Source organism: Macrobrachium rosenbergii, chromosome 59 (genome assembly GCF_040412425.1).
Source record: "Macrobrachium rosenbergii isolate ZJJX-2024 chromosome 59, ASM4041242v1, whole genome shotgun sequence".
Classification (NCBI taxonomy): domain Eukaryota; kingdom Metazoa; phylum Arthropoda; class Malacostraca; order Decapoda; family Palaemonidae; genus Macrobrachium; species Macrobrachium rosenbergii.
This window is the reverse complement of record NC_089799.1, coordinates 25,091,823-25,107,113: the sequence shown is the minus strand read 5'-3', so window position 1 is coordinate 25,107,113 and position 15,291 is coordinate 25,091,823. Positions and strand designations below refer to the sequence as shown.

At 34.3% G+C, this 15,291-nt stretch overlaps 1 protein-coding gene across 2 annotated transcripts in view; it reads left to right on the top strand.

Moving 5' to 3' along the window:
* LOC136837527 (neurotrimin-like) overlaps positions 1-15,291 on the top strand; it is a 195,884-nt gene that overhangs the window by 50,559 nt on the left and 130,034 nt on the right. For both annotated transcript variants that reach the window (XM_067102374.1, XM_067102373.1), the window contains exon 2: positions 8,137-8,494. In XM_067102374.1, coding sequence (XP_066958475.1) covers positions 8,455-8,494 — 40 coding nt within the window. In that variant the 5' untranslated portion in view covers positions 8,137-8,454. The remainder of the gene's footprint in view (positions 1-8,136; positions 8,495-15,291) is intronic.

Here is a 15,291-nt window from a genome sequence, read left to right as displayed (position 1 = left end):
GTCTGTGGTTTTTCTTGTTTTCATAAAATTTGAAAGGATTATTTTTCAACGTTAATTGATCCCGTGACCTAATTATTCATGAGCTTAGTATAGTTTTTAATGTTGGCGATTTATTTAAATGAAAAAGCCAGGTTTTTAATATAAATCTAATTTTTCTTTTGCGCTATAACTAACCGGCAGATATTTCGTTCGCTTGGAAATGATGTTACTTGTGTTCTAAAATAAACTAAGAATTTTTAAAAAGGGTTAAAAAATTTTGACATTTTCGAATACCTGAAAAAACAAATACACAAACTGTGATGCAGTTCATGAACAGTTGAAGCTTGAGAAACTTCTGCAAGCGGTGGGTCCATGACAAAATTCCCGAAAATATCACTTCTAAGAATCGAGAGTAAAGTTATAGGATAATAATTATAACGCATTTTTAGAATTATATGAGGGTAAATATAACAAAATAGAATACCATGCAGTATTATTTCATGAAAAAAATCTCAAATTGTTATATTTTTAGTGGTGCAATTTGCATGAAAAACAGTTTGTGTGCGGTAGGCAAACAAAAGGCAATTTATATGGTGCTGCTATGTAAATTTCCTTTTGAAAAGCGTTTCTTTCATTTTTTAAATAATGCTTTGTGATGGTGAAGTTTCCTGTTTTTCTTCGACAACTTCAGACAGCTTGATAACTATAATAAAATTGTTATTTTTATTAGTCCCTTGAGGAATAAAAATCATATTTCCCAAATAATTTTCCTTTGGCCTATTTTTCAAGATTGCATGTCACTTACAAGCAAAAAAATGTTTTTATCACTTTCTAGAACTGTTTTAGTTAGAGGTTTCTAGTTCAGAATTCTGCATTATATGCCGTAGGAATGCTAGTTGTATTTTACCATGAACTTTTTTCCAACGTCAGTTTAAAGGTCAACTTTTTTTTTTACATTTTTATTAGAGGACATAATTACATATTTCAACATTTTCATTTCCTATTATTTCGGTGATGAAATGTGAAGGAGGAGCTCCGGAGATTATTTTACCTAGGATTATTTTTTTATACCTTGATCAATATTTAAAGGTTATAGGGTCAGTTAAAGGTCAACATTTTATCTTTAATGTCATTCAATTTGAGATCTGACGATTACATTTTCAAAGTAATTTTTACGTTCAACTTTTTCAAAAGCATTGGTCAATTGAAAGACCAGAATATAAGCATTTTCTTATAGATCCTAATAGCAATAATAATTAGAGGCTTCTTGTTTCCAGAATCTTTGTCAAGAGGTATGACAATTGACCTCTGACCAGACTCCTCCAAAGTGCTATTACTCTTACAGTCACCTTTGCTAACATTTATTAATTGACCAACGATATGTTGTTTAAAATCTGTGACTCAAAAACTTTTTCAGGAAACCATATAGTGCAAACATTAAACTTAAACTCACCTGCATGTTTCACGCCCATGGTAAATGATAGCTGGGAAACAGGCGCAGTTGGAATCTGTTGTCATTACTATCACTATTCTTTTTACCTTCGGCCAATGAGAGATTGTGACGCTCACCCCTACGGAAAGCTCCTTATGGCTCTTCAATATGATATTTAATTTTACTTTTTTTTATTAGGCCTAACGTTCGACTAGCAATATAAATAATCTTGACACGTTTCACAGAATTACAGCTGTATTTTTCTGCCAAAACTTCCAAAAAAAACAACTGAATTATTTTGTTATCTGACAAACGTGCGCGAATTAGGAAATATATAATTAGTGCCCTGAAATGATCCCGCATTTTCAAATGACAAGAACTAGCATAATGTTTATTTCACCGTATGCATTTAATACGACAGCGAGAGAAATGACCTAATAAAGTATTTCCATAAGGGTGCAAATCTCCTTTCTTAGGATGGGTTCATTATCTAAAATGTAGTATTAACGTATGTGAAAATGTGCGTGAAATATAGCTTAAAGAACCTGGTATTTTGTATTGCATATTTCTTTTCACAATAATTTTGTATCAAATTATTATTATTTTTATTATTATTATTATTATTATTATTATTATTATTATTATTATTATTATTATTATTATTATTATTATTATTATTGCAGACGAATTCTTCTTGTCAGTATACTTTTATGAATTAGGTAGCTTTCCAGTATTTTCAGTACAAATTTACGCAAGCCAAAAGTTTGATGGTTGCAAACAATTAAGCTGAATTACCGATATTAAAAAAAAAGAAAAGTAAAGATTATACTTCCCGTAAATAAAATTACGAAGAATCGTTTCGAATTCACAGAAATAAACGTATGCCTCCATAAAACGAAAGGCATCTCAAAATGAGGTCATGTGGATCCAGCGTCAAAAATCCGTGAGCAAGACAAGTTGGGCCATTCCAAGACAAGTCAATTTTCCTCTGGACATTAAATGGGACAGAATAGAGCCAGTTTCGCAGCTGAGTGAGAGCGGGGATATCATTTTGGAAGCAAAGTTGAGAAAGAGGGGGCAAAATGGCGAGTTAGCAATTTCTCCGAGAATCAAGTGAGTTTGAATAGAACGAGTGGGAAAAGGTATTTATTCAGAAGCTAGGAAGTGGAGAACAGAAACTCAACTACAGATAACGAGGACAGACCTAAAACAGCCATTTGTATTTTAATCTTGGGTTACGGTGTCTGACTTCCTTGCCGAAGTCAGCTTTCACAACTGCGAGGTTTTCCTCCTGTTACGTCTTTCAAACTTTTACTGTCAGTTTCCATTTCAGCGCTGAATGACCTCATTGGTCCCAGTGCTTGGCCTTTGGCCTAAATTCTATATTCACTCCAATTCAATTCACTTCAGAGTAGCTTCTATTCTACAAGGGTTTTGAAAAAAGCCGAAATTTACATAAATGACCAGATCAATCTCGGGCATTACAAGGAAAAAGTTAATTTATTTCTTATCTGAAGTGTTGGAAAACTTCTTTGTCTTCGTCACGAACGGGGCACTTGAATTAGGATGCACGGAGGAAGGCAGATCATTTCAGATCTGTCGTAGTAACGTCATTGTAATGGATCTAAATGAGTTCATTATCATATTCAGTAGGCAGACTGCTTAGATGTGGATGAGGAATTTTTTAAGATTACTTCGAGTTATGTGTATGTACATACACACACACACACAAACATATATAGCCTATATATGATATGTATATGTATATATATATATATATATATATATATATATATATATATATATATATATATATATATGTGTGTGTGTATATGTATATATAGTATGTATATATATATATATATATTATGTATATATGATATATATATATATATATATATATATATATATATATATATATATATATATATATATATATATATATATATAGCGAGAGAAAGAGTGAGAGAGAGTGATAGATAGGTAGACAGATAAACGACAGATAGATAGGCAGATACAAAAAGATAGACAGGTAAAGCAACGAAGCAAAGAAACGTTGGGACAGGTCGATACCCGGATGAGGGACTACCAAGAACTTTCGAACGCCGTCGGCGAATAAGCTACTTGAACATCCGTGGGGTAGGGCGAGATAGTAGAAAACTTGTTCTAAATATACTTGCTGAAAAGGGAAGGGATACCACATGTACGCACACGTGTACATCACGCAGGCACATACACACACACACACACACATATATATATATATATATATATATATATATATATATATATATATATATATATGTGTGTGTGTGTGTGTGTGTGTGTGTGTGTGTGTGTACATTATATTCATATATACTGTACATTCAATTACACACACACATTTGTATCTATATCTATCTATCTATCTATTTATATACAGTATATATATATATATATATATATATATATATATATATATATATATATATATATATATATGTTTGTGTGTGTGTGTGTGTGTGTTTATAGTGTTTATTTAATTGCTTTATACGTAAACAAGACCTAATAAATATATTTGGAAGAAGTAAATACAACCTGAAGCATTTAATTACTCTTATTTTTACCGTAAATAGTTAACTACTTCCTATGTTAGTATTAGCCTCGATACCATTGTTTCACTCACTGTTATACCAATTATACTCACTTAAATGTAATTGGCGATTTCGTTTTAGTTTTCTATAAAGGAAAACTATTGTGCCGGCATTGCCTGTCCATCCGCACTTTATTCTGTCCTCACTTTTTCTGTAAGCCCCCAGATCTTAAAAACTACTGAGGCTAGAGGGCTGCAAATTGGTATGTTGCTCATCCACCCTCCAATCATCAAACATACCAAATTGCATCCATCTAGCCTCAGTAGTTTTGATTTTATTTAAGGTTAAAATTAGCCATAATCATGGTTAAAGTTTCACGGGCCGAGGCTCATACAGTGTTATACCGAGACCACCAAAAGATAGATCTGTATTCGGTGGCCTGAATTATAAGCTGTGCAGAAAACTCGATAGCGTTCGGCGCTGTTTTTTACTTGTTTATAAGTCACTCTTACATTAGAGTCATTATTCTGAAGAGATGGTCAGCTCGGAAAATTGTAAGAGTTCTTAGAGACTTAAAGATAATACACAATGTCTGGTGTGACAATGACATTTCTGGATCCTTTCCGATGAAGTACACGAATTCCAGCCGTTTGGCAGGATAAGGAGAAAGGTCGAAAAGTGCCACCAAAGGTATGAATTTCATTAATTAGTAATCAAAGATATTTCATGAAACCTGGAAAAGTCTGTAGATATTCTTGACTTTTCTTTGTGGTATGTCTGAATGTAATTTTATAAATTAAGTTTTGTCCCCGAAAAACTTATTGTGGAAATTAAAATCAGCTGGGCCAAGCCTCGTAACGAATGCAAACCGCTTCAAAGAAACTTCAAACTCATCCACTAATAATAATAATAATAATAATAATAATAATAATATTATTATTTTTATTATTATTGTTGTTGTTGTTGTTGTTGTTGTTGTTGTTGTTGTTGTTGTTCAGAAGACAGACCCGTATTCATCCGGTACAAGCTTACATGGGTCACTGCCTTAAAATTCAAGCTTCCAAAGAATATCATGTTCTTCTGAAAGAAGTTGCAGAAGATAATAGGAAATACAGAAAGACGAGATCAGTTATCAGTTATAAATTAATAAACAAGTAAATTAATAAATTAATAAAAAAGAATATATATATATATATATATATATATATATATATATATATATATATATATATATATATATATATATATATATATATAGAAATATAAATAAATTGGTAGAAACTGCACTTCATGGGAGAAACAATCCCTGTACACAACAGAATTTCTCTAATACATCAGTCACAGCGAAAAGTCTTCCATCCTCAGCAAGGGAAAATACATGTGACGCTCATAACACAGAGTCGCAGGTTTAATTTGAACTCGTCTCTCCCGGAAGGGGAAGAAAAGTAGCCACGGAAAAGTGGCCACAGAAAAGCGGCCACAGAAAAGTGGCCACATCCCCAGCAGGGGCAGACTGTCCTCTAGCTGCCCAGGTCGGCGTATTTTCATTTGGTTGTCTCGTAGATCGAGGCGGGCCATTTGAGTCATGATAAACTTGCGAGATTAGCTCCGGTAATTGCTGCTGGAAATACTTACGTTTGGGCGAGTTTCATGCGAAGTGTCACTTTTCCCCCCGTTGAAATAACACTTTTATTTTTCGTGCGGAGAGAAGGAAAAGACGCGGTACTAACCATACTGGAATTATATAAGGAAAAGATACGGCACTGGCATTACCAAATATAAACAAATAAAAAATGAGCCGAAGTTTCTTCGGCTCAATCGAGTTTTCTGTACAGCAGCTACAGCGTATAATTTAGGCCACCGAATATAGACCTGTCTTTTGGTGGTCTCGGTATAATGCTGTGTGACCCGCGACCCATGAAACTTTAACACGGCCTGGTGGTGGCCTATCCTATATCGTTGCCAGATGCACGATTATGGCTAACTTTAACCTTAAATAAAATAAAAACTACTGAGGCTATAGGGCTACAATTTGGTTTGTTTGATGATTGGAGGGTGGATGATCAACATACCAATTTGCATCCCTCTAGCCTCAGTAGTTTTTAAGATCTGAGGGCGGACAGAAAAAGTGCGGAAGGACAGACAAAGCCGGCACAATAGTCTTCTTTTGCAGAAAACTAAAACTAAATAGAAAATATAATATGGCACTGATAATACAATATTGCAAACAATGTCACGGTACTGACCATAATAGTACAGAAATATGAAAATGAATAAATGGAAAAATATGATAATATTTACTCAGGCGATACAACTTAATTACCGAATTGTTTAATATAACAGTTGGCCTGTACAATTAAGCCACGATTTCTCGTATTACAGTGAAGAAGAGCCTCTTGGGGAGGTAATGCCGTCAGTGCAATTCTTGTGGCGTACTGTAGGTTTTAGTAAAGGTTGTTTGCAGTGTTCCCTCGGCCCTTGGTTGTATCCACTTTTTAAACTTTTACTTTACCTCTGCTCCCATTTGCTTTCTTCCATCTTGCTGTCTGACCACTCCAACTCCCTTCTCTCACCTCGAGCACTGAATGGCTCAGAATGCCCCAGTACTTGGCCTTATAGCCAAATTTTCATAAACCAATCAATAAATCAGTGAAAGAGATCCAAATCAGTGTTATTTTAAATATCATCCAGGCCCTCGCCATTTCAGGAGCTGAGTTCTATCTTTCTCTCTCTCTCTCTCCCTTTCCATTCCAGATTCCCGTTTCCTTAACCTCGGGATAGGTAAAGTTATCTAGTTTTTCGATCAGCCGGCTGCCCTATAAACGAAAAAGAAAGGTTTCTGAAAACAGGGGTGTTACATGTACAGATGTGCCAACGACATCCGAAGTTATTTCCTATTATTTTCACACTAGTCAGCATTTTGTCAGACCTTAAACTTGGGATCCCTACGCCGAAGAAAAAGCCCTTGTCATGTATCAGGCGTTACAGGTATTTGAAAGGTTTCAGGTTCAGAAAACCGTCAATTCTGTTTTACTTCTGTCAATAAGCCGTCGAGCGCAAGAGGTTTAAAAATGCAGTCAAGTAACTCCTCTGCCTATTGCGCTTCTCGTACTGCTCAAACCAGTACCGATTGCACAGTTTTCAGTTTTTAAACACCTTTACTACTGTATTATCTGTGATCAACAGAAGAAAGTTTCTCCAGAAATGGAGAAACTTTCTTCTGTTGATCACAGATAATAGCAAAGGAGTTTATAAACTGAAAACTTTGTGCAATCGGTGCTGCTTTACTACTCCTCATTTTACTCCACACTGAGTCAGAACCTGTAAAATCTTTGCAGTCTGCCAGTTCCACTTTCCAGTGAAAATGGAAATTGCTACGAGACTCACTAACGATAATTTTAAGAGATTTTTCTTGGTTTTAATACGCTGTATAAAGTTAAAACTTGCCATTACTTTTGTTATAAATGATAGAAGGAAACCATTGGAAGATTTAACAATCACTTGTTTCCTTGGGTCAGGGCTAGATAAGAGGACTGTATGGATTTTCTGAACATACTTTCCAAAGACGAGGTGCAGTGATTTAAGGGAATTGATGTATAGTCTTTCCGTGCTGAAGACGAAAGAAAAGAAAAGTTGATATTCTCCAGGCAGAACGAAGAGAGAAGGATAATTTTTGGTTCATGCAATTGTTAAAAAGGAGCAAAATTCTTGAGGAAACAAAACTTAGGACAGTTGCTTCCTAAAATGAAAGATCTTTAATAAACAGAAAATATAAAAAAAAACTGAAAAATGTGTAAATGTTATTATCTATCCATAAGCCCCCATAATTGTAACCTTCACATTATACATGAAAGACCTAAGAACATTACGCTAGACTTTGCGTCCCTCCCTCAGTCAGAACGCCTTTTTACATACATACATACATACATACATACATACATACATACATACATACATACATACATACACACGTACTGTACATACATACATACATACATGCATACATCCATACATACATAAAATTACTATGAATATTCTCTAAATTTATGTGCGTATATGGATATGAAATTTTATATATATAAGTCATTAAGAACGTCATCTTAATAATTGTCAACCTTCTCGCTTGCTAATCAGTAATTTTCTTCGTTGCAGGTTAAAGAATACAGCCAACCAGTTAGTGGGCTACCATGTTTGTGGCAGCATAAAATCTATAATTCTAAGACTAATGATGCTCTGCCTACTGAAGAACCTTAGAGGAGATTGTGGACAGTGACACGACGAAGGAAAGAAAAACAGAAGAAGAAGAGGAAGAAGGAGAAGGAGGAAAGGAAGAAGAAGAAGAAGAAGAAGAAGAGGCGATATCGTGGAACGGCGCCATGCGCCAATCACTGATCGTGGCATGATTGAGGTGCCAGCAAATATTCGCTAAGTGTCAGAGCCATCAGCGTTTGTACCAAAAACCGATACCAGATGGAAAGAACGTGGAGGCAAACAGCCCAGTTCTTATCAGGTACGTTCTAATGTATCTTTTTTATCACCTCGATTAGGGTTCCACTCAAGTGGCTTATCCCTAAAGCGGGTTTTCCTTTCGTAGGTGATTAGAATAAATCTTCTCGCCGTAAAGTTGTCGCGAACTTTTAGCTCCTTCTTCTTCTTCTTCTTCTTCTTCTTCTTCTTCTTCTTCTTCTTCTTCTTCTTCTTCTTCTGGTGCGTTTTAGCTGATGAATACGCCAAATGCTGCTGGGATTTCAGACAGCCCTGTGGCATAATGTGGGGATGCCTGGAGGTTATTAGTGCTAGATGGAAAAGACGTATCCAACATGGATGACAGCCAACGCATGTTTCCATCTCGCGACACATCGGCAATCGAATTCCTTCGGCCATGAAGCTCTCCATTCTCGGTTATTACAGTAATGCCATAACTGGCATGATCGATGTTAATTGTTGGGGCATCCGATAGAAGGCGCTTCTGATACCACGTCTTGAAAGAAAAGACAGTTTTGAAGAGCATTGGTAAGATTTGCTTCTCCGATTTGACTGTGGGGAACTTGATCGCCGCGAAGGCTATTATAACAGTGTTAGTAATAATAATAGCATTTGCTGATGGTTCCACATTATCAGTAGCATTAGTAGCATTATTAGTCCATTGTGAAATAATAAATAATAAGCCACATCACTCGACGAATCGATCAACATTTTCACAAATTAATTAAAAGCATCGGGCTGAGGCATAAGAAAACCCTCCAGAATCTTTTCTTTTAGCCTAGAGATAGAAAGCGATGCATTTGGGTTCTCTCTCTCTCTCTCTCTCTCTCTCTCTCTCTCTCTCTCTCTCTCTCTCTCTCTCTCTCTCTCTCCTTTTGAGATCTCTTTTTAGCTCTTCTTGTGCCGTAATAAAATTCATAAACATCTCCTGAAAAGAAACATCCCGAAAAAGAAATTGCATTTTCTTATTCCCTGACTTTTGGAGAGTAACTATTTAATGCAATTTGCCATTCAGTAAAAGGACTGAGTCTGTTTCTGTGTATCCAATTTAATTCAAGAGAAAAAGCAAACGCACTTATTCTGCTTCTTCTTCTTCTACTCTCTCTTTCGTTCTCTCTCATTTATGTTGTCTGATTCGCATTTATAAGATGTACATGCATTTGCATGCTTTTACTATCACGCGTATATATAAAATCATCTACGTCCACATGTATGTTCTGCATATGTATGAAAGTGATTAACGACATTTTAGTACAAATGTGTCTTTTTTTCTGATTTTAGAAAGTTTCCTTTTAGATTCCAGAGAGCGAATCATGACTTTCCTGATGCAAAATTCAAGTCTTTTGCGTATTTTTCTTTTTCAGCAAAGTCTGATTATGGTCATCCTTTTCTAAATCGTTGATGGGCCTTGATTTATGCCTTTTCATGTCGTTCTGTGCTTTTGTTTTGATTTTCTCAGTTCTCTCTGAGGATAAGAAAAAAGCCACTTTATCCAACAAAATTCCAGTGACTGAATACAGAACAACCGCTTTCGACCTTCACTAAGGTCCTCTTCAGCTAAACGGAGAAAAAGTTATAGTTTACAAAGACAAAAGTACAAATACACAATTTTTAAAAAAGCATTTAAAATGGAAACTGTCAGTTTGGGGGTCTTCCTTGAGCAGTGCCTTCTTGTTATTGAATAGGTAATTAAGTCGGTTGCTGGCCGAAGGGGCAGTTTCATCTTATCCTGTGCTTTCGTAAAGGCTTGTCTGAGATTTCTTTGTGGTTCTCCTGAATAGTTGGTTAGTTTTTAATTCCTTCATGCCTTTTTTTTTTTTTTTTTTTTTTTTTTTAGACTTTATGACTTCTCTCTGTCCTCAAAAATCCTTTTTGAGGATTTTTCTCTGAGGCCTTTCTGAAAATTTCTTTGTTTCTTCAGAGATTTTTTTCTAAAACTCCCATGAGCTGTCTTCAGACCTCTGACCTTTGTGTACACCTTCCTAATTTTTCTATAAATTTTTTTTTTTTTTGCCTTTTCTATACTTCTAGGCGTTCAGAGCCTTTTATTATACTTCTCTCTGTCTCTATGCATCATTGGCCTATTTGATTTTGTTTTATTAGCCTTCCCTGCTTTTGAGTTTCAGCTAATTTTTTTCTTTTGAGTTTAAACTTCCTTTTTAATTCTTTGAGTTTTTTTTTTCTAGTCTTTGGTTTTTTTATAGCAATTACCAAGCTTTATCATTGCATTATCTTATTTTTTATAGCCTTTTCTTACCTTTCTCTTTGGATTATCTGAGATTTTTAAAGCTGTTGTCACGTTTTTCCAGTCCATTATCTTATTTTTTTTCTGTGCCTTTTCTGATCTTTCTCTGTGCAGCGTCTGAGTTTTTCAAAGCAATGATCAAGCTTTTCCAGGGTGCTATCTTATTTCCTTTTTTTTTTTAGCATTTTCTGAGCTTTCTGTGTTTTTTTTTTTTTTTATATTTCTGAAGCCTCTACAAACTTTTGTCCCACTTCACCCCTAATCTAGAGCGCGGCACCGTCGCTGAAAACCTCGATGCGAAATAAGCAGCATGGCTCATACGAGTTCTCTGGGGACATTTCCATAACATTCATGGTGATTTATGCATTAAGTCTCGGCCGTTTAACACGTCCTCTCCTTGCGCCGGGGCTTGGCGGGGGTAATTTTCCCCTCGCTTGCGTCCCACCTCAAAAGACCGCTCGTGTTAAACGTCGAGCGAACGCCGAAACTGTTTTCGCCTTGTTGGCTGAAGAAGAAGAAGAAGAAGAAGAAGTTTAAGAAGTTTTAGTGGTTGTCGTAGTCGTGGTCGACCTCCGCAAGAATAACACTTAAATTCAGTTCCTTTGTCGTCAATTGTCTGCATTGTGGAGGTGAGAAGCTGTTGCGATCACAGACTTCTGAGGAGGTCGGTCGTTCTGGGCTGAAAAATGGTGTTCTTGAAGTTTGATTGCTTTTGAGAGGTTGTTCGGTTTTCCCCGGAGAGGAAATGATGATGCTGAAGAATCAGCGGAAGCTGATAGAGACAAATTTTGTTTTTAAACGACAGTGGAGGTAGCACATCTTGTCTTTGACTAGCACACAGTTAAGAGTTCTTGTGGTATGTTAAATAAAATAATATTGACAAGTGGATATTTTTCACAAGTGGAAAATATCAGTGGTTCATTGTTTTATATATTATTTATATATATATATATATATATATATATATATATATATATATATATATATATATATATATATATATATATATAAAGCTACAAAGCCGTGTGGTTAAATGCACGTCACTGTAGTCCTGAGTTCTTGTCTTCCGTGGTTCGAGCCCACGAGACGACGAACTTATTATCAACTAAAATATCCCCCTTCGGGTAACACACATGAAAATATATCATTTCCGAGGTAGAGCGAATTGGGTATTAAAGGACGTTTGTAGCTTAATGCTTGTATATGAATCACTGGGATGTTATAAAATTCACATATATATATGTATATATACATATATGTATATATATATATATATATATATATATATATATATATATATATATATATATATATATATGTATATATATTTCAAAAGTGGAAAATATCAATAGTCCATTGTGCTATATACAGTATATATATATATATATATATATATATATATATATATATATATATATATATATATATATATATATATATATATATATCTGACTATATGGATCGAATAGGTCTCTCAAGTGGAAACAAAGGCGTTATCCATATGGGCCATACAAGTCTAAAGAAGTTGGATAACGCCCTTGCTTTCCACTATGAGAGACCTGGGTTCGATCCCGATATATCATAAATTTATTTAGTTCCAACGTGATTGTGTGTTGATGATTTCTATCTTATTCACTCAAAGGGATAATTGAATGAAATGTTGTCTATTGGTCATTGCTGAGTCGGGAAGTTGGGGAAAATGCTCGCTGGTATGCAAGAACAGAGACCCAGGAATTGGGTGCAGTTGCTCTCAGGTTCCAACTTCTTTTAACCTCCAGTTAATTTCCACTTGAGAGACCTGGGTTCGATCGACGTGAGTGAAATTTATTTCTGTTCCAAAATAATTGTGTGTTGATGATAAGTATCTTATTCAACAGAAGGGATAATAAAATAAATTTGTAATTGGGTCATTGATTATCGGGAAGTTGGGAAAACTTGGTATGCAAAAAGTCTTGCCCAGGTTTCTTTGCAGTTGCTCTCAGGTTCCAACGATAATGGCCCAGTGGAAAGATCTTTGAGAACCGGTTCTGTTTGACGTCAAGTCAGAAATTTATCACACAAATGATTTAAATATATATATATATATATTTTATCATTCATGAATATTTATATTATTCATTTTAGATGAGTTTATATTTTATATATATATAATCAATGGACTATTGGTATTTTTTGTGAAAAACATCAACTTGAAGATATTAAATTTTATTTACATTTAAGTATCAATATATGCTCAGGACTCAAGAACAGAGATCCAGAATTCATAAAGATGAATAGTCAATAATCCTCCATTTATTTACTTTTCATCTCGGATGAAAAGAATCCCAGACAAAATAAATATAAATCTGCATGGATAAGTAACGAACATATAAGTTAAAATAACTTATTAATTACATTGATTATCCTTCTTCCTTTCTTAGGAAAAAGTCTTGACGTTTCTTTGTTTACCAGTAACGATAATGGGAAAGATCTTTTGGAAACGGATCTGTTTGCTCAAGATAATTATCTCAAATACTCAAATACTCTTTTTTTTTCATTCATGAACATTTCCTCGTTCGTTCATTTTAGATGAGTTTACTTTTCTTCTCTCGTCCAATCCTGCTTTTTTTTCCCATTCGTTCAGTTCTTCCATTTGACGGGAGGATGCCGTTTGTTCAACGACCAGGTGATTAATGTTTTCTGAAAATGGGTAGATTCTATGGAAATTCTGGACAAGAATGAAAATGGCTGATTATTTTTCAGTGGAGTAATGCTATTATAGGTCTTAAATTTATAGTATATATATATATATATATATATATATATATATATATATATATATATATATATATATATATGTGTGTGTGTGTGTGTGTGTGTGTGTGTGTGTGTGTGTATATAAAATGCCCAGTGGTCAGTTGTTGAGTCTTTTGGAATGTTCTGGGAAAGGGGTTTAATTTTATTAGGTGACGAAGGATAAAACTATTAACTCATGTCCCTTTTTGTGAATACTATATATAGTATATATATATATATATATATATATATATATATATATATATATATATATATATATATATATAGACCCACAAAAATGGGACAGCAGTTAATAGCTTTTATCCTTTGTTACCTAGTTTGAAAATGAAACCCTTCGCCAGAATATCTCAGAAGACTCAACAACTGACCACTGGGAATTTTATATACTCTCACAGACTTACCTCCACCTTGCACAAATATAAACACATTCCGCGATATAAATACCTTCTGTTTCAAAGGATCCTACACTTTACTTTCTATGGTTTCCTTTCACATTTTTCCCTGAAATTCCCGAGTTATGCACCCCTCCAAAATACGGACTCACTTCAAAACGCTGAATTTCTGGAGGTGATTGGCATCAGTGGACCCAGCGCTGGGCCAGTTACATTCAGCAACTGTCAGAAGTCTCGTTTCACCTAGATTGACATTTAAAGTCGCATTTTCATACATCTTAATATTTTATATTATCATACTATTATATTATTGTCTTCTTCAAGCATTAACCAGTTGACAAAACCTGTTAAAGTTCCCTTACTGATGTCTTTCGATATTCATCCAACAAAAAATATATACAGTAACAACATATATATATATATATATATATATATATATATATATATATATATATATATATATATATATATATATATATATATATATATGTGTGTGTGTGTGTGTGTGTGTGTGTGTGTGTGTATACTTCTGCAATGAAATCTTCTTTCTTTATTTACTCTCAATCCAGTTGAGTGCCATACTTTAACCGTTGAGTTCCTTGGGAGATAAGAATGTATATCAGTTTATTTGTATTATAGATAGATAGATACATGTATATAAATCATGTTTTAAAAGGGGTTCGGATTTGATCTTCATAAACTTACCTTGTAATTTCAATTTCATTTTTATTTCCTTACTCAGAAATAAATTGAAAAACATTTCAAGAGTGTATTTCATGAGAAATCCCAAAGCTTCCCTCTATTTTCAGTTTCCCCTTTTCCTTTAGGGCTTGGAAGGTATAACAAAAAATTATGTTCCCCTTTATATAGGCCTTAACATGGGAACAAAAACGAAAAATAGATATTTTAGCCTCCAGACACAAAAAATGAGGCTTGGTGCTTCTGGCTTAGCTTCAGTTTTCTCGGAGAATATCGATGATAACACGATATAAAATATTTTTATGGATTTGTCGACATTGTTTTCTGGTAATAATAATAATAATAATAATAATAATAATAATAATAATAATAATAATAATAATAAACGCAAATGTCACCCCCAAAACCCGCTAAACGATCCAACGTCAAGATCAGGACCTTTCTGAAAATTTTTACAACCTGTCTGCCCCATGGCCCGCCCGTTTTAAAACTTTCTTAAAATACTTTCTAAAATTTTTGTCCATTCTTCCTAACAAGTAATTAATGAACAAATATGTCGGGCTAGAAATCTAGAAGCTTAACGCGGGTGTTGAAGATCATTGTTGATAATACTGATTTACATTAAAGATTATAAAATGATTATCTCGGAAAAAGACCGTCTTTCAAACAAACTTCATTAGAAAAAACTCC